The 25,028-nt window shown below is 36.1% G+C and overlaps 1 protein-coding gene across 15 annotated transcripts in view; it reads right to left on the bottom strand.

Moving 5' to 3' along the window:
• The window catches only part of il1rapl1a (interleukin 1 receptor accessory protein-like 1a), a 269,927-nt gene that overhangs the window by 58,917 nt on the left and 185,982 nt on the right, over positions 1-25,028 (bottom strand). For all 15 annotated transcript variants that reach the window (NM_001077576.2, XM_073912166.1, XM_073912163.1 and 12 more), the window contains 3 exons: positions 24,010-24,295; positions 17,187-17,373; positions 14,050-14,203 (listed from right to left, as the gene is read on the bottom strand). In NM_001077576.2, the coding sequence (NP_001071044.2) occupies positions 14,050-14,203; positions 17,187-17,373; positions 24,010-24,295 (627 nt within the window). The remainder of the gene's footprint in view (positions 1-14,049; positions 14,204-17,186; positions 17,374-24,009; positions 24,296-25,028) is intronic.

Below are 25,028 nucleotides of genomic sequence, written 5' to 3' on the forward strand. Positions count from 1 at the left end.
GACATTTTCAACAGTATTTCCTGTAATATTTTTTCTTCTGGTGAAAGTCTTATTTGTTTTATTTTGGCTGGAATTAAAACAGTTTTTATTAAAAAAAAATTTTTTTTTAAAGGTCAATATCATTAGCCCCTTTAAGATTGGCCACAGAACAAACGACTGTTATAAAATGACTTGCCTAATTAACCCAATTTGCTTAGTTAACCCTATTAATCTATCAGATAAGTTTTTAAATTGCACTTTAAGCTGAATACTAGTGCCTTGCAAAATATCTAGTAAAATATTACATACTGTTATCATGGCAAAGATAAAAAACAACAACCCAGGCTCATTCTGATTACACACCCGTATATACATTTCTGGAGAGAGCAAAATACATCCCAGGAGCTGTTTTTTTTTGCAGTTTTTATTTTCACAAATCCACCAGGGGCCGCTGTGTACGCTTTTTGAGATCTCAAATTTCTCTGGCGAGTGCCATCCGTGCATGCTGTTCTCGCATAAATCCACCAGAGGCCGCTGTCAACTGACTGACTGACTGACTGACTGACTGATTGACTGACTGACTGACTGACCGATCGACTAGCCCACCCTCCTCCTTACCTAAACCCAACCAGTAGTGTTTTCAAAAGCAATACAGAAAAGAAAAGCCTTTATAGCAGCCAGATTTTTACCACGTTTTCAGATTTTACCACGTACTCACCCTTTTGTTTACTTGTTTATTTTATTTATTGGCTTTTGCTTCTGTATTATCTGCTTTCTGGAACCATTTTTCACTGGACTCAAACTCCGGATTAGCGGTCAACTCTGCATCTCAAGTCTGCTGCCGTACATGATGAGCCACTGAACAAATTGGTAACAAAAGAAAAGCCGTCCATACGGAGGTAAGCAGTTAGCTGGTAAGCGAGTAAAGGAGCAGTGTTATCCCACCCCGTAGTTTTTATTTTAAAGATGTAATGGAGCCATACGGTCCTCTGGCTACATAATTTGTGATCTCCCAAAAAATGTATATAGGGCTACGTTTTCAGAAAGAGCCTATGTTGCAACCAAATGTCACAAAAAAAATGAGTTACTAAAAATATTATGCTCAGAAATATGTTTGTTAAATAGTACTTAGGAAAAAATTATTATTCTGATAGTTCAACTAATTCTGACTGCCTATATTCATCAGCCAATCAGAATCAATCATTAAAGGCACATTGTAGAATTCATTATTTCATTAAATAATTATCTTTTCAGCTTAGTCCCTTTTTTAATCTGAGGTCACCACAGCAGAATGAACCGCCAACTTATCCAGCATATAATGAACAGCGGATGCCCTTCCAGCTGCAACCCATTACTGGAAAATTCACCTATGCCGCATGTCTTTGGACTGGAGCACCCGAAGGAAACCCACGCGAACATGGGCAGAACATGCAAACTCTACACAGAAATGCCAACTGACTTAACTGAGGCTCGACTCAAAGACTTTCTTGCTCTGAGGTGACAGTGCTACCCACTGCACCACCGCGCCGCCTCAGAATTCATTTACTTATTTTTTTTTTACAACTAGTTTTTGTTACAACTAATGTGTTAATTAATAACTTATTGTTATTATTATTTTTAATTATAGTCACCTCATATTATGATCAGTCAACAATTTTTCTGGAAACACTAAAGATGTCATCATAATCACTGATACAGAGATAAGTGCTTACTAAAACTGTCTCATTCATAGATTAACAATTTCAAGTCATTTCAGTTAATTTTGATCTGAACCTGACAAAGACTGATGTGGTCTGAGTGGCTGATTTATTCACTTCATAATTAGTCTGTCCATTTCTTTTAATTTGACGCATTCATGAGGATTTGTGGAGCACTTGCCATAAAATACACTCCAGTTTATTTATTTATTTGTTTGCCTCCTCAGAGAAAACACCCCTGATTCAGATATATCACCCAGACAGTTTTTTTCCCCTTTTAAATCGTTCTCTGTCATAGTTCATATTGCGTAACTCTTTGTATCCAGTGTGCAATGCAGGATAAATAATTCACACGCACCTCTGACTGCTGAAACACTCTTTTTCCATTACAGATAAACCCAAAACAAGGGAAGAGCTAATCAAAAACATGCATCTTAAACGCTCCGAGAAGCCCGTACACAGGTGTAACGCACAGCTAATGTTAAGACTTAGCTGCAGCTTAAACTACAAGATAAACTCTGTGTGATCTTTAGCCCGCTAAAGTGTCCTAGCATTAGCCAGAGAGCACGGTTCGCCGGAGAAACTAGGGCAGATTTGATGCTTGGGAGGACACGAGAATGTATTTATTGCGATCACTGCAGCACACTGCGCTGGATACGATTCACTTTTGTAAAGCATTCAGAATATCTGACTCTATTTTCAGTGATGACAGAGATTTCCATGCTGCACATTATTCCTGTTCAGATGTCCTTGAGAAATAAACTGTGAGATAAAAGGAAGCTCTGAGGGGAAGAACTACTGGAGTGGAATGTAAAAAAGGTGGAGTGTGTGTTGGTGCCATGTCTGTGTGTGCGCATGTGTGTGCAGGGCCGTGGATAATGGGGTGAAAGGTGGGAATGATTCTAGGAGGACTGGAAGTTCAGAGGGGGGCCTGGAACAATTTAGACAGAATTGAGGTAGCATCTCATATAATTAGCTCGATGTAGTTTCATTTAAAATATGTCATAAAACTAATTAATGCACAAATCAAGCCATGTCTCATTTCAGTCATTTTAATCTGTCGTTCATGTCAACTGATATATGAGAAAGATCACATTTTGTAATAAATATATTAATATTATTAATGTATGTATTAAAAACTGTATTGTACAAAGTGTGAAATCCATTATAAATCATGTGTGTGCAGTGTAAAATCCATTACTAGGTGACATAAGATATGTTATATAAACATACAACATTATATATACACTCGCCGGCCACTTTATTAGGTACAAAATTAAACTAAACTAGTAAGGTACCTAATATAGTAGGTACGTAGACCTTACTAAAACAGAGTTGGACCCTCTTTTGCCTTCAGAACTGCCTTAATCCATCATGGCATAGATTCAACAAGGTACTGGAAATATTCCTCTGAAAATTTGGTCAATTTTGACAAGATAGCATCACGCAGACTTGTCTGCAAATCCATGATGCAAATCTCCTGTTTCACCACATAACAAAGGTGCTCTATTTGATTAATATCTGGTGACTGTGGAGGCCATTTGAGTACAGTGAACTCATTGTCATGTTCAAGAAACCAGTCTGAGATGATTTGCGCTTTATGATATGGCTTTCTGTCCCTCTGGCACCAACAACCATGCCACATTCAAAGTAACTAAAAATCACCTTTCTTACACATTCTGATGCTCGCTTGGAACTGCAGCAGATCGTCTTTACCTTGTCTACATGCCTAAATGCATTGAGTTGCTGCAATGTGATTGGCTGATTAGACATTTGTGTTAAGGCGCAGTTGGACAGGTGTACCTAATAAAGTGGCCGGTGTGTGTGTGTGTGAGTGTGTGTATATATCTTTCTATCTATCAATATATATATATATATATATATATATATATATATATATATATATATATATACATACAGTATATATGAGAATTTAAATCTGTGGTTCTGCAAAGGATCTCTGTTTAAAACAATCATAATAAAAATGAAAAAACCACAGCTGTAAACAGAAAGTCACTAAAATGACAGAAAATAAACATGCATGTGTGTGTGTGTGTGTGTGTGTGTGTGTGTGTATGTTATTGGACGACTAAGACAGAGTTAAGTTGTCGCACTCTCGTTTAGCGGCATCTGTAATTAATCCTTAATTAAATATGATTACATAACTCTCTGCTGATTACAGGCACATGTGCACACACACACCAACCCTCACTCACACACACTTATCTTGTCCTGATTAGTCTTGACAGATGCAAGGTGTTGGGAGCATGTGTAAAGAACGTGCCATTGCAGCCCTGCCGCACTACAGGGGATTTGAAGACAACAGGGGCTCCAATCAACGTGAAGATCACTGGATAAACAAACAAAACCCACTCACAACCCGTGTATCATCATCATGTAACCACTAAATACCCACCCCTGCCACTTAGCCGCGCTTCCCTAGTGGTCGACTGTGCCCACAAACCCTTCTGTCGTCTATGGGTGACTGGATCGAATGGAGCGGCTGTCCTCGCCTGACCGTTTCCATGGCAATTGGGTAGGAAGGGCACAGGTTGGTAGAGGTGGGAGAGGTAAAGAGAGGTTGGCATTGTCCCTAGAACACTCCTTGCGGGCACACATGCGCTTTTACACTGCTCCAAACCTGCCGTTGGCATGGACACCACGCAAGTGTCCATGGAAACCACATTGTCTGTACTAAAATAGCAATAGGAAACGCAAGCTACTTTTGGAAACTGTTTTCCAGCAAGCGCTACTTCAAGCAGATCGCACTAACACACAGCTCTGCGTCCGGAAGCTGGACGCCTCTTCTCTAATTCTTCTTCCTGGGCAGAAATCAAAAAATGTGGCGAATGAGAGTCTTTTTTTGTCCAGATGAATCGATATAAGAGGGTCATGAATATCATGAATACTCAAAATGGGTCATGAATCGCCTTTTTTGTTTACTTTGTAGTGTTTTCTTAACTTTTAATATTATAAAGAAATAAAAAACATTAGAATTTAGAAGTAATTAGAGGGTTGCTGTCCTTTTTAAGACCCTCATCAGAATACACTGTTTGAATAGACATGCTGAGTTTTGTTATTGAAATATTTTCTAAAGTTCAAAAGGACAGCTGTGGCCCACAGATGTAAAGTTCTGCACACATGTTTGGCAGTTTACATCCTTAGTTGGACACTGTTGTAATTTAGGTTAAAATTCATAAATACTCATAGATACTAAATACGCATATCTGTAATAACAGACATTTAAGAGGGGCCATGTATCAAAACCCACTTGGACACACTTGTGTAGGGCAACCTTGTTGTCAGATCCAACATATTTGGCACAGTATCATCTTGCTTTCTTATTTGAAAAAAATCAAGCATCAAATTACTGCCCACTATTAAGGGTTTGCGCTCACAATGTGAGTGTTCACTATTGTGTGTGTGTGTGCACTTGAAGGGTGTTAATCAAAAGCACATATTCAGTGTATGTTTTCGGAGGTTGAAAGATTACAATGAATGAGTAAAAGTACAATTAACTGCCCAAAAATGTAGTGCGAGTAAAAGTATTTGTTGTAAATATTACTCAAAGTACGAGTAAAAATAGCCCTAAAACGAACGTTTTAAACATACTCAAGAATAGTGAGTATTACACTGGGAAAATCTGATGCGTTTACGAGCAGTTTGTGCAGGGATGTGTAAACTTAACATTCTGTAGTGCATTTAGTCATATTCGTTCGTTCCTTCAACCCTTCCATTGTTTGCTTGTTCTGTCCTTCCTTCCTTCGTTCCTTTCTTCATTAGTTCGCTCATTCATCTATTTATATTTTTGTTCCTTTATTAGGTCCTTTGTTCATTAATTAATTTGTTTGTTTGTTTGCTCCTTCCTTCCTTAAATTGTTCATCCTTCCTTCCTCCATTATTTCGGTCCTTTCATCCTTTGTTCGGTCCTTCCTTTATTCTGCCCTTCCTTCCATTCTTCATTCGTTCCATTTAGTGATTGTTTAAGGCTGTTTGGTGATTTTAGTCATCATATAGGCGACATCCTTCATTTTCTCATCAGTGACATGCAGTCTATAAAAAGTCTCTGGGTTATTGCATGTAAAGATTTTGGACATCTTCTTGGTAATTTTTAATGCTTCCAAAAGGTTTGCTGCATTTATAAAGCGTTCATGTCTTGAGGTTTTTCAGTATGATGCGATTTACTTTCTATGTGTGATTTGATTGGACAGGAATTGCAAGACTGATATTTCTACTTTAGCCGATCATTACAGACAAGAAAGAAATAAAGTAGTGACTGCAGGTTGAAGCAAAGTATTGGAGTAAAAGTACTGATACAGCACTAAAAATGTACTCAAAGGAAAGTAAAGGTACACATTTTTAAAACTACTTAGCAAATTACAATTCCTGAGAAAAACCACAGTAATTTGAGAATTTGTAATTTGTTACTTTTCACCACTGATGTTTTTCCCACAACTTGGGACTGAACAGTGTCTTTTGTCCTCTAAGCACCTTTATGGTTTGTTTTCTATGTAGATCTGTGTTTGTCTTTCTTGTTATTTACCTTATCATAGAGTATGCATCAGTGAGTGGAGCTAAAGCAGGTGCTCATCTTCTTTAGTGCAGACTGACTTTAGTATAAGCTGTTTTTGTTTTGTGTTATAAAACGTAGATATTGCATTCATAGCACATCGACCTATTAAAAGTCAAAAGATCAAGCCAATTAAAATTTCTTAGTTCATGACCCCATTAAGTAAGTCTCTATTTTAATCACATTAATCATCAAAATATTAAAGATTTGCAATATCTTTCCTAGTGGAAACTGCTGAAGTTTCAAGGATATTGCTGTTATTTAAAAATATTCATTTTTATTGAGACACGATACCAACTTTAATATGTAAAAACAGCATTTTACATGGCCTGTGGTTACCAAGGCTTGCTCAAAGCAAAGGCCCACAGTAAAATAAAATAATAATGAATAACCAGAATAATGAATAATTCAATTCCGTGGCAGTTTTAATAAGCTGACGGGGGCTAGAAAATAAAATGTGCTGGGAACTTAAAGCTTGACAGTCTAAAGTTACTATTTTTTTTAGCTAAATTAAAAATAGGTTAGAGTGTCCTTGTTACAGTGTAACTGAACATTTAATTACTGAATAATATTAATTAACAACATGTACCTCCCTTAGCTTTAGGGTTTGTTAAATAATATGATTATACATAATTTACCATCGTTATTAGTCTTGGCACAGTTCGTGTAAACAAAGTAAACAAACACACTACAATAAAAAGTACATAAAAATTCTGGGTCTTGATTGGCCAGTAACTGCAACCTTTTCACCCTGTTTAAAATAAAAACATGTAGTTTAATTATAAAGTGCCTATTTGAAAATGTGCTGAGCCAAATGTAGCTGTTCCCTAATTAAATATTCCTCCAAGAACAACTTTACCCTGTCGACTTCATCTGGAATCTACTGCTGGTTCTGATGTATTTGAGATTTTATTTGTTTACGGTATATCTAACAGGAAATATTCGCTCTCATTAATTCTGTATTTGTTGAAGAGTAAATAGATTTGAATGACTTAAACTATCAACAACAGATGCAACCAACAAATGTACGGCTGCTTAATTGTCACCGTCAGATTTTTATCTATGATGTAATTGATGTAACTAATAAGTCCCTTATGCAAAGTAATGTTTAGTTATGTAATGTCAACTTTTTAGCACTGGTGTCACTGAATTATTGTACAAATGCATACTACACTCTTAGGCATGCAAAAGGCTCTATTGTATATCAGCACAGCTATGAGTGTGATATTGCTCATACTGTAAATTAACAAACCAGTACTTTTTGATTGAAACATACATACATTTAACCTCACAAATCACTGATTTCAGAGACATGATTCACCACATTATCTGATAGCCCTATGTAACCGAGGCCAGCTAGTGAAGTGCTGTGCAGGTAAACCTCACTCCTCTGACCTCTAAAAAGTGCAACAAACACTAGAGGCCATGGTCTTTAGCCTACTTGTAAGAGCAACCGACTCCCATGTGGAAGGTCACTGGTTTGAGCACAGCATTTTTTGAGACTCGATCGAACAGTTTTTGTTAAAAGTTTTGTTAAAAAACCTGAAGGATAAGTTTGTTAAAACCAAAAGAGGTCAGGGCAAAAGTGGAGACCCAGGTACACAATTACAGAATATGTATTTCCACCAGTTATAGGTTTAACACTGATTTATATATTGCAATTTTGAATTTAAAACTATTTAATATTTACAAAACTATAATGAAGATACAGAATTATTTCTTTCATAACTTTATCAGTTTACAATACACTAATGCCCTGTTTCTCTAGGTTATATTGGTGATATTGGTCAAAAATGTTGGACCATTATTGCCTTTTTACCATAGGTATAGGACAGAAACTAGCCAGACAATAATGTGTCATTAATTCTTTAATAAACTTTAAAAGGTAAAACTGTCCAAGATGTGAACAAAAGCAAGTGATGCAGCAATGTTTGATTTAAAGAAATCTTGAATGGTTATAAAAACCCTTATAATCATTAAAATAATTTAAAAAAATAATTAGTTAATAAATATTGAATGATATTAATGATATCACGTATTACTGGAAACTTTCTACTTCTCCGTTTATCTGTCCGATTTTACGGTGGGTTTCTTTTGACCGCCCCCTATCATTTTAAAAAATATCACAATGGCGAATGCGGCAAATATAAAAGCCTCGTCCATTTAGCGAGGTGCATGCGCAGTCAGCGGAGGTGTGTGATGCGACACCAGGCAAAAGTATAAATCCAGCTTCACATTGGTGCCGTGACCCAGATGGGAGTGAGGTTTAGATGGGCAAGTGTAACGGAGGCTAGCTAGTAAAGTGCTGTGCAGGTAAACCTCACTCCTCTGACCTCTAAAAGATGCTCTAGCAACAGACGCTAGGAGCCATGGTCTTTAGCCTCCTTGTTAGAGCAACCGACTCCCATGCAGAAGGTTGCTGGTTTCATACCAGCTCGGAGCAGGTTGGGTGGTGTAGGATCGGCAAGATTACATTGGTGCCGTGACCCGAATGGGAGTGAGGTTTAGGGGATGAGTGGATTGAAGGCCAGCTAGTGAAGTGCTGTGCAGGTAAACCTCACTCCTTTGACCTCTAAAAGATGCTCTAGCAAAAGACGCTAGGGGCCATGGTCTTTAACCTCCTTGTTAGAGCAACCGACTCCCATGAGGAAAGTCACTGGTTCCAGCTCGGAGTGGGTAGGGTGGTGTAGGACCAGCAGGGTTGCATTGGTGCCGTGACCCTGATGGGAGTGAGGTTTAGGGGGTGAGTGTAATGGAGGCCAGCTAGTGAAGTGCTGTGCAAGTACTATAAACCTCACTCCTCTGACATTTAAAAGGTGCTCCAGCGACAGACACTAGAGGCCATGGTCTTTAACCTCCTTGCAATAGTAACTGCCTTCCATGTGGAAGGTCGCCGGCTGGATCCCAGCTCAGATAGGATTGGGTGGTGTAGGACCAGCGGGGTTACATCTATATAAAGAAGTGATATTAAAAAAACATGATTTGTCCCATTAAGTGTTCCTTATTGTAAAAAAAAAATCTGATGCCTGTATTCATTACTGAGCACCTCAAGCATTTCTAATGACTTTATATTCACTACTGCCATTTATCTAAAAAAAACATATTCAGCTGTTTTTCTTTTTTTTTCTCTGTGTCTTTGTAACAATATATTGTTTTCCCCCACTAGAGGCAAAGCATGATGAATCACTGGGTGAGAGAGAGGGCAGACGACCAGCCAGGTCAACACGCAGGACATCGCAGAGCATCCTGTAGATTTATATCAGGGCACACTACAATACAGAAAGGCAACTTACTCACTGTTAAAAACCAGCTTGAGCTACTTGCTTCCATTACTACGATAATCTGCTTCTGTAACTGATCATTCACACTCAACCACACACATACAAGCTCTCACAAGAAGTCGTTTTCCCTTGTTTGCGCATGCATTTGCTTGTGTGTGAGTGTGCAACGTGCATGATTAACTGTTTAAACACACATTTCTGGCCCTCTGCCTCGAGAGATGATGTACAATAGCACTGATTCACATCATCGCCTGTGTATTTTTGTAGGTCAGTTTCACGCTTCAAAATTTCAGACATGCACGCATACACACACACACACGCGCGCGCGCGCACAAAAATGCAGCGCTCAAATCTTTGTTGTCGAAAAGCATGTCCGCAGTAATAGACTGTCTGTAAGCACTCAAAAACAAGAAAATGATTCCGTGTTCTTCCGCTAAGTTCCTCCCTGAGGCGCACAGGCAGCTCCACCAGATAACCCGCCGCAGAGATGTACCATCCAGGCCAGTTTCTGTAGCAATTATAGAGACGTGCTGCTGTAACCAGCTGCAAACATTCTGCTGTAACTGCTATACGACTCCTAACATCAAAACTCTGTCTCCGTGACGAGGGTTAAATCGAGCCGCGGACTAAATTTTACTGTTAATGGTGCTTTTTTCCGCTGAGAATCATTTTGCCGTCCTGGACTATAAGTTCCATCCAGGAAATCGTCCCTGAGAGTCTAATGCCGTCCTAAAATAGGCTTTAAATGAGTACGGCAAGAGAAGCGTCGAGTGTTTTAATAGGTTTCAACTGAACGAGGGCTTGGGAAGGAGAAGAGAGAATAACGTCTGACCTCTTTTCACCTGTTCGTGCCGTTTTATTGACCCGCTCCAGTGGCAGAAAGGAGCCAATTCGCCAGGGGCCAATAAGAATCTGTTTAATCGTAGACAGAGATGTTTAAACGTAAAAATATAGAGCAAAATGACCTTTCTATTGCTGGCTTAGTGTTGTGTCTGTATAAATGTCATTCTCTATCTCTCTCTCTCTATCTGTGTTATTGTGTGTGTGGAGTAGTAATAGAGGTCAAATGTGTGTAGTGGATTTAAAGCACATGCTCACGACACATTTGAGCAGTTGCGCTCACAGGAACGCAGGTCTGGCCTTGTGTCATAATTCAGTCTCATTCTTCATCATTGTCTCTCTCCATCATCCTAAAGGCCACACGTTAATAAAAAAGGCTGCTGTCATTAACCACTGCAGCAATGCCTTTACTATTTGACTGACTGCACTGCACACAGTATTTAGAGCTGCAGTGTGTAAATTCTGTGGGTGTAAAAATGCTATTTATGCTGTACAAAATCTATACTGTAGAAAAAAAAAAACAGTTCATTTGTAAACTATAAGGTACCTTACCATAGCAGAAGGGCTGCATGATATTGAAAAAATCTAACACTGCAATATTTTTTTATTCTGTGATATATATTGCGATATGAATACAATTTCATTAGATGAGTTGAATAACTATTTGAAAGAATTTATAATTTTAGATTGAGAGATTCTCTAGCGTAGTGCGTAAAATATAATAATCTAGGATCAAAGATTCAATAAAGATAAAGATGCAAATTAAATAAACAGTGTTTACATTTTTTAGAAAGAAGTCGAAATGTATTTAGGTATACAGTAATTGAATAATTAAATGCAAAATTATACCCTAATAATTATACCCTATACTAACCCCTTTGTTATTGTTGCAATTACCTTTTTTAATTCATTTACTTATTTTATATTTATTTTTTTAATCACCAGTTCCTGATCTGTTTTTTTGTTTTGTTATTATTTTTAAGTTTTGTATGTTGTCCTGGAATGGTTTTGTTTTCATGTGATGTTCAAATATTTAGATGTCTTGTTTTAATGTTGAGAAAAACCCAATAGAATATTGAAAAAAAAATATATATATATACACAGTATAGTCTTCAGTTTATAAACAATTGAATAAAATCAATAATGGCCAATTTGTCAAAGTTACAAACAGTACAATTTTTCATGCCTGAATGCTTTTAAAATTCACACAGTCATGGGCCTCAACAAAACACATGTGAAATGATAAATTATAATCCAGACTCAACATTGTATATACTCAGGATGTGACTATCCGCTTGTTAAGTGTGACATCACGCAAAGCGGCTTCCGGATCCAATCGCTCTATTCAACTGAATGGGGAGACTCATGAAATGGTAATAATAAACGTTTACAAAGCGATTTAAGGCTTTCGAAAATCACGATTGCAGTATATATGTCCATGCCTAATATCCGATGGCCAGAAAGTGATTATTTTTTTATAAATTGTTAAATTGTTGAGCCCAGAGATTGTTGTGTACACTATGATTTTATATAAAATTAACTTTAATGTGTGATAGGAATAAAACGTGATAATAAACGAATGATTTCTCCACTCAATTGAGTGGCGGCTTGGACCCGGAAACAGTATTACATACGTCACAAACACGTCACCACTTAACAAGCGGATTGCAATGTGACTATTGCGATATCAATGCTGTAACAATGTATTGTGCAGTCAGAATATATAGTGAACAATTGTAAATGGTTTAGCATTACATTATGTCTTCAAAAAACAAAGGGAGTAGTTTTGGACAGGCTACTTACAGTATAGTGAGTTTGGAATAATCTGATTGGCTTACTAATGATTACAGATGAGAGACCAGCCACGATCAATCATATCCTTTGCTTCTCTCAAAATTAGTGTCTGAAACTTTAAAAAGTCAATTTGGATGAATTGAATGCGTTTCAAATTTGCGTGAAAATGTTTAATTAAACATTTATAATCAAAAATGTTTTTCGAGCATGAAATTGAAATAATTCCTGAAGGATCACGTGACAGTGAGGACTGATACAACTGCTGCTAAAATTCAGCTTTGTAAATTACATTTTAATATATACTAACATTATTACTGTAGTTTTAATGAATAACTGCAGCATATTAATACTAATAACTGGCATGTTTAAGATACTTCCTTTAAAAACATTAATACAATATTTTGTTTCCAAACCCTGGACAGGTAATATATATTTTATAGTTACTGTACAGTATATCAGGTTTCTTCAAATCAAATTTAAGACTTATTAAGACCCTTTAAGACCATTATGAATGGAATTTTAGACTTATACAGGGCTAAACACTAAGGATTTTTTTCTACTGGCCTGGTTACTTCTGTAAATAGTTTCTGTATTAATGAGTGAATTTAAGATATTTTAAGACCCAACAGACACCCTGTATATAATAAATTGTGAACATTTGATAGATTTCTGATAAACACAGCCATAAAAGGGTGTGTGCAAGGAAAAAGAATGTTACAAAACAATTTTTAACATGTTGTCTCTTTCTTTTTATTAAACAATTGTAATTTTTTTGCTTAAAGGTGATATATTAACTGATCTTCTTAAGAAGTAGATGAAGCTTGTCTAAAATTAACTTGAGCTTTGCAGGGAAACTTCCTGTGAGCACAGATTTTGCAAGTCTAGTGCTTTTTAACGGTGTGCAAAGAATTCACAGAAAAAGAGGACGTATGTATGGGTGCGGCCAATGGAGGACTAGAGAATGATTGACAAGTGACGTGTTCCACTAAACTCCACCTGTTAATATCAGATGCATATTTAAGTCAGGAAATGAAAACTCTGCGCACCCCAGAATGTAACTCTTGCATTGCATTGAGGATAACAGAATTCTGCAAATTATTCGAATTATTCATTTGTATCCATTAAATTACTAATATGTTTGACATTAAAGAAAACCCTCTCCTGACCTTTTTTACCGAACACACATGGAATGGTTTGAATATTTCAACAGATGTAAAATGTCATCCATATTGAGGAACATTGTCCATGTTAACGTTCAATACTTTTTGATTTTCTTGTTTTATTTTGTTTCTTAAATAATAAAGAATGCTAAATGACTAAAAGTACATGTAAATAATAATGTAAATAATGTATAGTTGACAATAACCAAACAAAAACCTTTTTTTCCTTATCCTGTGTTCAGTGTTGCAGAAATACATATCACGTTTCAATAATAGTAGATGAAATGAATTTAAAGAGAAAGTTAAGGCACTCTCACATTTCAAATAATACAAATTTTTTCATCTCTGAAACACACACACACACACACACACACATATACACACACAAACAAATAAATGGTGGATAATGACTGAATCAAAAAGCACACAAAGTAGACCATATGACTCACAGATTCTGAGTCTTCTGAAATCATATGATAGCTTTCAGTGATGAGCAGACTGAAAAGCTGTTATTCAATGAAAAACTTGTGCATTAATGATACACTCAGAAAAGTCGTTGTTAACAGCATGGCACAGAAAGTGCACCTGAAGCAAATAATAAGCCAAATGAAAAATAACACCTCACTCTCTCCACAAAAACGGCTGACCGACCCCTTTTTTTCCAGCTACACAATCACAGCAGTGTCTCACATACAGATTCAGGCTGAAGAGGAGTCACGCGGTACTACCTGTCACGCTCAGATAGGTCGTCCTCCGCACCAGGAAGCCTCCGAAAAGCAGCTCACAGGTGTAGTTGCCGATGTCGTCCTCCCTCACGTCCTGAATGGCGAGTAGGTCTGCAGTCTGGAGCACGCTGCTTCTCCACTGCTGCACATTACACTCCTGCACACAGGAAAAAACAAAACAAAACAATGTATAGGGAAATAAAAGACAACACTGCTAAATACAAACAGACCATTTGTATATAGGCATGATGGATAATCTCTGAGGGGAATTCAATGAATAGAATAAACTGCACTTTGATGTCAGCATGCAAATCAAATACAGTAAATATGGAAAGCAGCTTTAGCCACTGGGAAAAAAAGTTGGTACTGACAGTTTATCTCAGAGTTCTGATGATTTTTCTCACAATTACTTTTTTTTTTAGGATGCTTCTTAACATTTTGAGAATGCATTTCATAATTTAAGGGAGGTGAACATTTTCAGTAATGTTAGTTTGTGTTATACACACTTCAGTGAATCAAATGTATGGATTTATTTAAATTGCATAAAATTATTAATAAAATATATTTAAGTTATCAGTGTTTTGCAGGTTATTTAGTGTATTGTGACCTACAATATCCTCTAATTAACCATGTCAGAAGTTACTGTGGGTTAAACTATGCAGCTATTTTTACTTTACTTTTAAATGCAGAAATAAACACCTATATTACAAGAAAAGTGTCTTGTGAATACTTACAATGTCTATTGGTGCTTTAGATCTGCATGATTTATGCATTCACAATGGTATGAACCTTTACAGGGGTGCTCAAATGTATATTTAAATGATTTGTTATTTTAATTATTAATAATACTATTTATTATACAGATCAGAGCAAACTATATCTCACTATTTAGAGACTGACCCCCCCATACATGTTGTTTTGACAGAGGGATCAAACATTAATTAGAAGGGTCTATCTCCACCAAACCCCCCTCTAATTCGCACCCTGGTTAGAAACGCACAGTTAATTCTAAGAAAAATATGAATTATTTTCATTTTTTTAAACTTTCTCTCTTAAGCCTCATTCACATTACAAGGGACTCGCAGAAGCAAAGTGACCGTTCATTTTAATGTAGAGCGAGCGACTTCCAGCGACCTCCATCTTAGCAAGCGACTGCGACCTTTGGCGACCAGATGGGCGTGTTGAGTGATAAGACAAAGTTGAGAATCCTTGAAATTAAGAATTGACTGACAGCCAATAGGAGCACCAGTAGAGCTCACGTGATCATCTCTCTGCTCGTTTAGAGGCCGGTTGTAATCATTTTGTATATACCTACACTTAGAATTGCAAATTTTTATCTTGCAGTTTTAAGCTATACTTGCATGTCAATTTAAGTTTCTTTTCACAATATCACATTATAAACTCACTAAAGTTAAATGACATCTCCCAATTCTGCATTTCCCCTGTCTGATATTTTTTTTTTTGCTTTTTTCATCAGAATTATGAAATTGTCATGCAATTTCAAGTTATGAACTACCAACTGGGACTTAAATCAGATTTTTTTCTTCTTTTCTCAAAATCTCGAGATTGTATCTTATATTCAACATCTGAATAGCATGATATAATCAAGATTGCATGAAATAATATAAAAATACAATTACAACAAATAAAGTTGCATGTTTATATGGTATATTGCAATCCTTTAAATTCAGACTAAAAGCTCACTGACTTACAATCATTTCTGACTTGACATTATGACATGGTTGCCAAGGTTGCAATTATCTTTGTTTATTTATTAAATAATGCTTTTTTATCCTGTGGAAAAAATAGAACTTACAATTGCAAATATATATCTTGCAGTTTGTAGTTACAGTGCTCGTCATATGTGAGTATACATGAGTACCTTCACAAATCTCTCATTTAAATTAATATTTTCTATAGGATGCTTTACAATATTATATTTGTGCATATAAATTAGTTCAGTCCTGAAGCCAAATCTGGAGGTAATCTAACAATATAACTTATAATAATGGTGAAAAAGCAGTAACCCAAATTTATATGAAAAATTCTAAATAATATTTTCAAAAATAGCACAAATCAAGAGAAACAAAAATATATACAATTTTGTTGATTGAATATTTTGCATGAATTTAAATGTATTATCTTTTCATTTCTAAAGATGTTCTGTAACTAAAATGTATTTATTTTATTATTTAAAATATTTTAATAAATATATCTGTTTAATAAATTTGATTTGTTTAAAAGCACCAATATTTATTACCCATATTCCCTGAAAAATTTATAATAATATTAGTTTACAAAATGGGGTGTACTCATTTATGCTGAGCAATGTATATACTTGTTATTGTCAACTAATTGTGACATTTTATTTAGAATTGCGAGTTTTCTTCACATGATATCAAGACAAACTCACAATCGTGAATTAAAATCTGCCAATTCTACCTTTTTATACATTTTATACATCTATTTTCTCAGAATTATGAACTTCACTTGCATATCAAATTATAAATTACCAACAGAATTGCTACTTTGTATCTTACATTGAACATCTGAGTAGCTACAGTAGATATACATGAAATATACAACTTGAAATATATGAATTTACTTTAATTTCTGACTTGAAATTTGGAATTAAAAGGTTGCAATTACCTTTTTAAATTTATTTACTTACTATATTATATTTTTTAAATCACAAGTTCCTGATCTGTAGGTCACTGTTGCAACACTGCAATCCAGACACCTAAATCCTCTCTTTAAAATGCAGAAAAGGCACTCAACTGTATACTAAATTGCCCCTCCGCAAATTCGATCATCATCTGATGAATTACTGCTCCCATGATCGATTGAATATCTACATAAACACTCAGTTTTAAATAATTTTCTGTTTACGGCTTTCCGTGTGCAGTAAAAGCATACTGTTAGCTGCCCCAGGCAAATAGCGCTGACTTCCCTGAATAAGGCATAAAGTATAATAACCCTAATTTACATAAAAAGGAGGTGTGTTTGCGTTGACAATGACTTACGATGACTTAATTGAAATTCTCAGGGGGGCAGATGCCAAGATGCTGGATCGCAAGTGCTTTAAGACGCAGGTTTGTGCGCTGTATACTGAATACACCTCTTAGCAACTCCCACTATACCTTGTACCACGTTATCTGTGGTTTTTCTCCAGGCTGAACGTAATCCTGGATATCGGGACAGGAGATGTCTTTACTCTTGCCCAGCTCTCCTTTCTCAGTGTAGCGCAGTTTTGAGTTGTAACATCCAGCTGTGTCATTATCAGCAACCAACAGAGTCATTGACACCTTCATACAAAACGTGGAATTCCTGCAAAACACACACACAAACAAACAGAGTAAGCCTATATAAACTATAGAGCTCACCCAGAGACATCACTGAGCGCAAATGTGCTGTCATCTCGCAGAGCCTATACACTAAACCAATTACACAAATATAAAACCTGATTTTATTTGTTATTCAAGCATGATAGGTGTAATTTGACCACAAAGGAGCTGAATTTCTCTGCAGTTTTCATATAGGGCTACAAATAATTAGCACTTTACTGATGGAATATGAGAAGCAAATGAATAGAAAATGTTTCCTCAAAGGTTTTAAAGGGTCATTTCATACATTTTTTATCACTTACATTTTCCCCGAGGTCCACTTGCAATGTTCGCTAATGCTTTTCGAAGTCAAATTTAGTATTCCACCCTCTCTATGACCCTTACAATTAAACTAGAAGATTTTTTCCCTACCATGCCTTCAAGATTTCTATCAAAGATGTGAAGGTATGGAAAAAGACCTTCAGAGCTGTCAGTATGTTTTATACAGTTGGCAAATTCAAAGAAATTTCTAGGTCATTTAATTAAAAAATCATGTTTTCCTTCTGTCATTTCTGACTTTACATTTATTATACATTGTAAGATTGAAGGCTGAAATTATCTTTTTTTATTAGTTTATTATTATTTTTAAATTATATATGGATTGTGTCTTTTTAATATTTTAATACTTTGGCTTCCATAGGTAACCGCAGGAACCCTTTTTTTATAATCACTTTACATTTAGGTTTACCATGTAAATATGTAAGATTGCAATGCTAGATCTATAATTGTAAAAAAATTAAGTCTACAGTATGTTTTCAAACAGCAAACAGTGGCCATATAGTGTTTCTCAACCACACTGCTGGAAGACCACCAACACTGCATGTTTTGGATATCTCCTTTGTCTGTTTATACACATTACAGGTCATTCATTTATTTATTCATTTATTTTCTTTTCGGCTTAGTGCCTTTATTAATCTGGGGTTGCCACAGCGATATGAACCACAAACTTATCCAGCATAAGTTTTACGCAGCTGATAACCTTTCAGTTGCAACCCATCACTGGAAAACATCTATACACATTCATTCATACACATATGGACAATTTAGCTTACCCAATTCACTTATACTACTTGTTTTCGGACTTGTAAGGGAAACCGGAGCACCTGGAGGAAACCTATGCGAACACAGAGAGAACATGCAAACTCCATACAGAAATGCCAACTGCCCAACTGGGACTTGAACCAGTGACCTTCTTGCTGTGAGGCAATTGTGCTGCCCATTGAGCCAATGTGCTGCCCCTACAGGTCTTTCAGTCTCTGCTAATGAGCTGATGATCTGAATCAAGTGTGTTTGGTTAAGGAGACATAGGCTGTTTCTCAATTCCAAGAACGCAGAGAATGGACTTGCATGCTTGTGAAGACCAGTCTTGGCAGGTTACCTCAGAAGAACAAACTCAGGAGACAAGAACACAGAACGCATCCTGTAAGAAATGAGATGCTGAGTCCTTCCTTATGGTCACGTGACCTTCATGCATTTTTGATTTAAAATTATTAAAACATTACAGCATTCATACAACAATTTGTTTTTACCTTTTTCAATACATACACACACACACACACACACATATATATATATATATATATATATATATATATATATATATATATATATATATATATTATGCATAAAGACCTTAGTATACATTGCACAATACAAATAAAACAAATTTTAATAAATGAGATGAGAACACGAGGACGCAAGAACGCTGAAGAACGCATATTGAAAAACTTCCATACTATATGGTATGCTAAAAACAGTATGTAATAAAATAGAATTCATAGAATTCGAAAAACAGTATGTATACCCGGATGACATACAACTTCCGGTGAGATTTTCCCATGATGCACCATGAGAGAATTTAGAAACAGGACTAAAGTGACGTAACTGACGTGGATAAGTCACGTGATCATGACAAAATGGCATGTGTTACTACTCACATTCATACTATATAGAACGTACTTTTCGAATGGTGTAGCATTACATTTAAATTCAAATGCAGTACTGAGCAGCGATTTTGGACACAGCCATGGGCTGTTCCAATTATGCTTTCTTCAGCGTTCTTGCGTCCTCGTGTAACGTCATCATCAACTGTTAAAGTTCAGTTCCAAAATTCAAGACTGCAAGAACGTAGGACATCTGAAAGTTCATGGATGTGTTCTTGATATCGAGGATCCACCAATGCAGACTTGAGCTCAAAACTCATGCGAGAAGTCCCAGAAGTCATTGCGGCTGAATAGGGGAAGCATTTTATAAAGATTCATTATTAAAGTTTAGAGATATAACTTATGTGTCTCTGGAGTTTCCCTAAATGTGACGATGAAAGTAAACATTACCATGAAAATCTTATTAAGGCACAAAGATAGTTAAGATGTTTATCTGCTGAAATTCGTATTATATTTAGTTTCAACTGCATTGTGCAACGTATATTTGTAAGGTTTTTATTCATAGTATAAATTTGGAAAAGGGAAAAAACAATAAATCATTGTACAAATGCTTTAATGTTTAAATCTTTTCCCTTAATATTGTGTGAAGGTCACGTGACCATCAGGAAGAACACAGCATCTCTTTTCTCACAGGACACGTTCGCTGTTCTTGCTGTCTCGCAAGTTCGTTCTTCTGAGGTAACTTAGAAGGACTGGTCTTCATAAGAATGACACACACACACGTATACACACTGTCTTTAACTCAGGTGTATTGCATGTCAACACATAGTTCTGTACATTGATGAGTGTCTCCATTAAAAGTGCATTAGAGTTTATTTTGTCCAAAGGCTCTGACTTTAATAGCTGCTGATAAGATTTGTTGAAATTTGACCTTTTCAGCTTAATGACCTCACACCTCCTACCGTGTTACCATGGTTACTGAGTGCTTGGGGGGGCAACCTGCAATGCACTTGTCTTTCGTAAAATGCATAAACAAATTTACTACAAAAAAATACCTATAAGCTCTCTTTCTCTCTGCCCTATTAACTGTATGGCGAAGCCTATTTTTACACTCTCACTATTTCCAGACACCCGCATATGTCAGCACAGTCTCATTTTTATCACCCTATAAACCCAAAAAGAATACTAAAATATCTGCTCTCTCCTGCCGGTGTGCTGCCGAAAACTATTGTTTATGGTTTAATCAGCTCAAAGGCAGTCTCGGAGGAAAGAGAGCAAAAACAACTGCATTTCCTTTTTCTTAATAAACAATGTTCCGCAAGTCTAGTGTGCGGACTACATAGGCAGCCTCCTTCTTAGGCAGCATCCTAACTGAGCTGGACTCTCATAAGTGACTGATTTTACCGCTTGCGGTCATTAATTGGTTCCAGGGGATCAGTGTTTGGCTAGTTAATTTGGGCTGTTATCCACTGCCGGTAAAAGGCATAATCTTAACAATATGCTGACAAAAACGGTTGGTTCTTGCTGCGCATTTAAAACAGGCTGTGTGTGCTGACTATATTATTTCTTTGGATAGAAACATACCAGAAAATACAATAATTAAATCTTAAAAAATCTTTCAGTTATACCGATGTGAAAAGGATGAATTTTTGAGCTAAATCAGGTCAACGTTATTGACAAATTATAGGTGCAGTTATTATTTTATAACAATATTGTTGATGTCACTCTTTTAAAATGACTTTTCCAGCCATCTTTAAAGCAGTCGATGACGTAACTGCTTGCTGCATAAATTTACATACAATAACCAGAAAGTTATTATCCGTAGTAGATTAAATATTAAAGAAAAATCACAATTCAAACACCCACAAATTTAAAATGCCAGCGATTTGCATGATTGTTATTAAGCAGCAGTATATTCCAATCTGTGTTTGACCCAGAGAGAGCAGTTGTCATGTATAGTTATGAAACATCTTTAATCTTTCCAACCACACAGTATCAGTATTGTTGTATTATAATCATTTAGATTATCACAGAAGTACTGGGACAACTGTTTACAGAATTTAATATGTATTTAAACACTGATGTCTATCATAGAAATCTAATTAACCTAAATCACCTTTTTAATGTAACCCAACTTCAAATGGATGCTGTGTCATAACATTGTTGCACCAATATGAATTAACAACCAAGCGTTATAAGATTATTTTTGCCATTTTTATTTTTTTTTAATTGTGAGGACAGTGCATTGACAGGAAGTGGCAGAGAAAGTGTGTGATGTGCTTGGATGCCCACCGCGCAATTGCACTATATATCGGTGCACTGTCCACTAGGCTATAGGCACCCTTTAGAAATGTTTTTGGGCACTGAATTGTTCATTCAAGTGATGTGTTCAAGAGTCCTGAGTCATCCAATAATTAAACAAGTGAAGCCTATGACTGATTCATTGAATTATTCATTCAAAATTTGCTTTCAGAATAATAACGGAAATTAATTTACATAATTTTTAGAAAAGATAGATGGCAGCAAATAAAATGTAGCTAGAACTCCTAGTAAAATTACCTGTTAGTCTGTTAAGAATCATCGGGGCAATGATTTTAATTTTAAATAAATAAAATTATCTAATAATCTATAACCATATTTTAATCCCCACAGTATTTAAAGAAATGTACATATAGTAAGAATTTATTTATTTAAATGCACGGTTTACTCAAAAATTAAGTATCATGAGTCACTCAACCTATAGAATGGGATGTTTTTTTTCTTTCATTGAACTTAAAAGACAAAGATTTTGTGTCTTACAAATGAATTAAAAGTCTCCTTGAATCTCACAATCTTGAAAAATGATTTCAACCCAGGCTGATTGGAAATACATGCCTCAGTCTACATTTTCTACAAAGCATAAAGTACATTATTCTGGATAAGTGTCGTTGCACATTTTTGATTACAAATCATCTGCAGGGCGCTGTATACATTTGTGCAAATCTTAAATGTTACTTAAGGTACTTTTTTAATCCTTTTTGATCCTTCAAATACACGTCCAGAACAAGGCAGGGCTTGTTATACAGATCACCTCGCTAACAACCTAAACCCATCTCTAAACCTCTTTAAAAGCAAATGTAAAATAAAACAGCACTGCATAGTTTTAAACATAGTTTTACCTTGATTTTACATTACTTTTATCTCTTTTATAGAACTGTGCTAAACTGGAGCAAACTGACCACACTAGAAATGCTGATTATATTTGGATAGAAAGGTGAGACAAAATTATTTGAATACAAATCGTAGACACGGTTAAATTGTTTTGTGGTATTTATCTGTTGTTGGGCACAAATCCTCTAGAGGGTGCTGTATACATTAAATATGTTAAATATGTTAATTACCATATTTTTAAAATTCTTTTTAATCCTTCTAGTCCATAACAAGGCAGGGCTTGTTATACAGATCACCTTGCTAACAACCTAAACCCATCCCTAAACCCAACCAATAGTGTTTTCAAAAGCAAATGTAAAAGAAAACAGCACTGAAATCACATAGTTTTACCTTGATTTCACATTACTTTTATTTCTTTTATAGAATTATGCTTAACCGTAGCAAACTGACCACACCAGAAATGCTGTCTATAATTAGATGGAAAGGTGAGGCAAGCTTATTCTATTACAAATCATAGACATTGTTAAATTGTTTTGTGGTATTTATCTGTTGTGGTGCAAAGAACTGAATGAAAATATTTCTTTTTCATCGATAATATGTCCGACCTTGGCATCATACTGTCCCATAGTGTTAATTTTACCTACAAAAATTATTACAATGTAGGGTGAAGTATGTTTTTGCGGTTTTATAAAAATTGTAGGCTGAAGCACATATTTCCAATCAGCCTGTGTTGCATTACTCTCATTGCAAACTGGGATTCGTCTTCTTTCCAGAGGTTAACTTTTGATAGCATTTGGGAGCAAGTGTATGATTCCTTAAACATTTTCTAGTTGATCTCAGAGTACCTTTATACCTTGATAAACTCATAGGTACTGTACTGTAAAGCACTGTTCTCATCCTACAGCAGCGCAGTATATAAAAAAAAAATCACTCTTTCTGTCCTTCGATCCTTCTATCTGTCTGTTGTTTTTACACACACACACACACACACACACACACATATATAAAATACGAGTGACATTCTGTGATGCAAAAGTGAATATGATGAGTAGATTATGTGCTTTGACCTCAAGTTGGTTGGAACCTGAGCAAATGAGGACCCTGGAGAGTTGCCTGACTGTTTAATATGTGTGACAGTGGCCCGCGGCATTATGGGAGAGTGCCGGAGTGTCAGTGTTTGATTGATGGATGACAGAACGTCTCACTGTCCTCTGCCGTCGCTCACTTATTTCACTTCCAGTTTTACTGTCTCTGAGAAGATTCTCAATCCACACACACACACACGCACACACACACGCACACACACTGAAGAAGAGCAGACACTAATACACACACACTAATTTTCTCAGCATGACACTTTTCTTGAAGGCTTTCAAAGACAATCAGGAAACATCAAAGCAGGAAGTTAAGCATGTTTTCGGATACTGCTAATGTCCGAAAGGCAGAGTGTGTGTATGTGCGTGTGTGTGTTTCTCCCCGTGGATTTGCATATCTAAGCATATGAGTGTTCACGCATACACATGTGCGCACACATCTCTATTTCTCACCTCAAAACGCAGGAGTACAGACCGGCGTCCTGCAGCTCGGCAGGCCGGAACCAGATGGCATCTTCCTCTTTGCTCATGCGGGTCCCGTCAAAGGAGATGGGCTCTTCAAAGTCCCCATGTCCCAATCCTGAACTTCGGTACCACATCAGACTGAGTCCAATGCTCTGTGCCTGGGTGTAGTTGGCTCTTATATAACCGTAAAATAGAGCACACTTTATCCGCACCGGCTCTCCGTGTAACACCCGGTACTTCAGATAGTCCACGGACCAATCAGTGCAGCCGTCCACTGCAGAGAGAAAGAAAACGTTTAAGGAAAGGTTAACAGAAGGGGAAGCACATAGATTTCTAGACAAGATAATTGTTTAGTCAAGCTCTGGATTAAGGATATTGTTATGTTGTATTATATATGTACTGTTATTATGTAGCTACTGTGAATATTGCCAGCGCATTGAAATCCACATGACTTTGAAGCAGTAGATAACAAAACTGCTACTTAATATACAGAATGCTAACATTTGTTAAATAGCAATAATTATAATTGTCATTCTTGATGTGAACAGACCTTCATAAGGCATACAAATAATAAAAACTGACTTTTTTAATTACAGAGTATCTAAGTGGAAATAGGCCACACTGCTGCCAGAGGATGTTTACACTAGCTTCACCCATATGTCGAGTTGAAATTGTCAAAATTACAAACCATGCTCATTTGCCAACAACATCAGGGGTGTACAGAGTGAGGAAACTTTACAGTTTTAATACAAATTTCTTTGTAAATTATATAGCAGATTATAAAGGAATTTATATTGATTAAAAAATGAGTAAAATGATACAGAAAGTGTGAATAAAATATGGGTAATTAATAAAAAAGTGTTTATGGCTATAGGTTGAGGGGAAGTTGCAGGATGAGATATTTTAATCTCACCAAGGCAGCCAATTGATATTCATTCTCATTTACACCCCAAACTTTTACTGTAATCTGTTTTCACTGCATTTGAATATTTAAGCAATAAAGAATT

Source organism: Danio rerio, chromosome 9 (assembly GCF_049306965.1).
Source record: "Danio rerio strain Tuebingen ecotype United States chromosome 9, GRCz12tu, whole genome shotgun sequence".
NCBI classification, from domain to species: domain Eukaryota; kingdom Metazoa; phylum Chordata; class Actinopteri; order Cypriniformes; family Danionidae; genus Danio; species Danio rerio.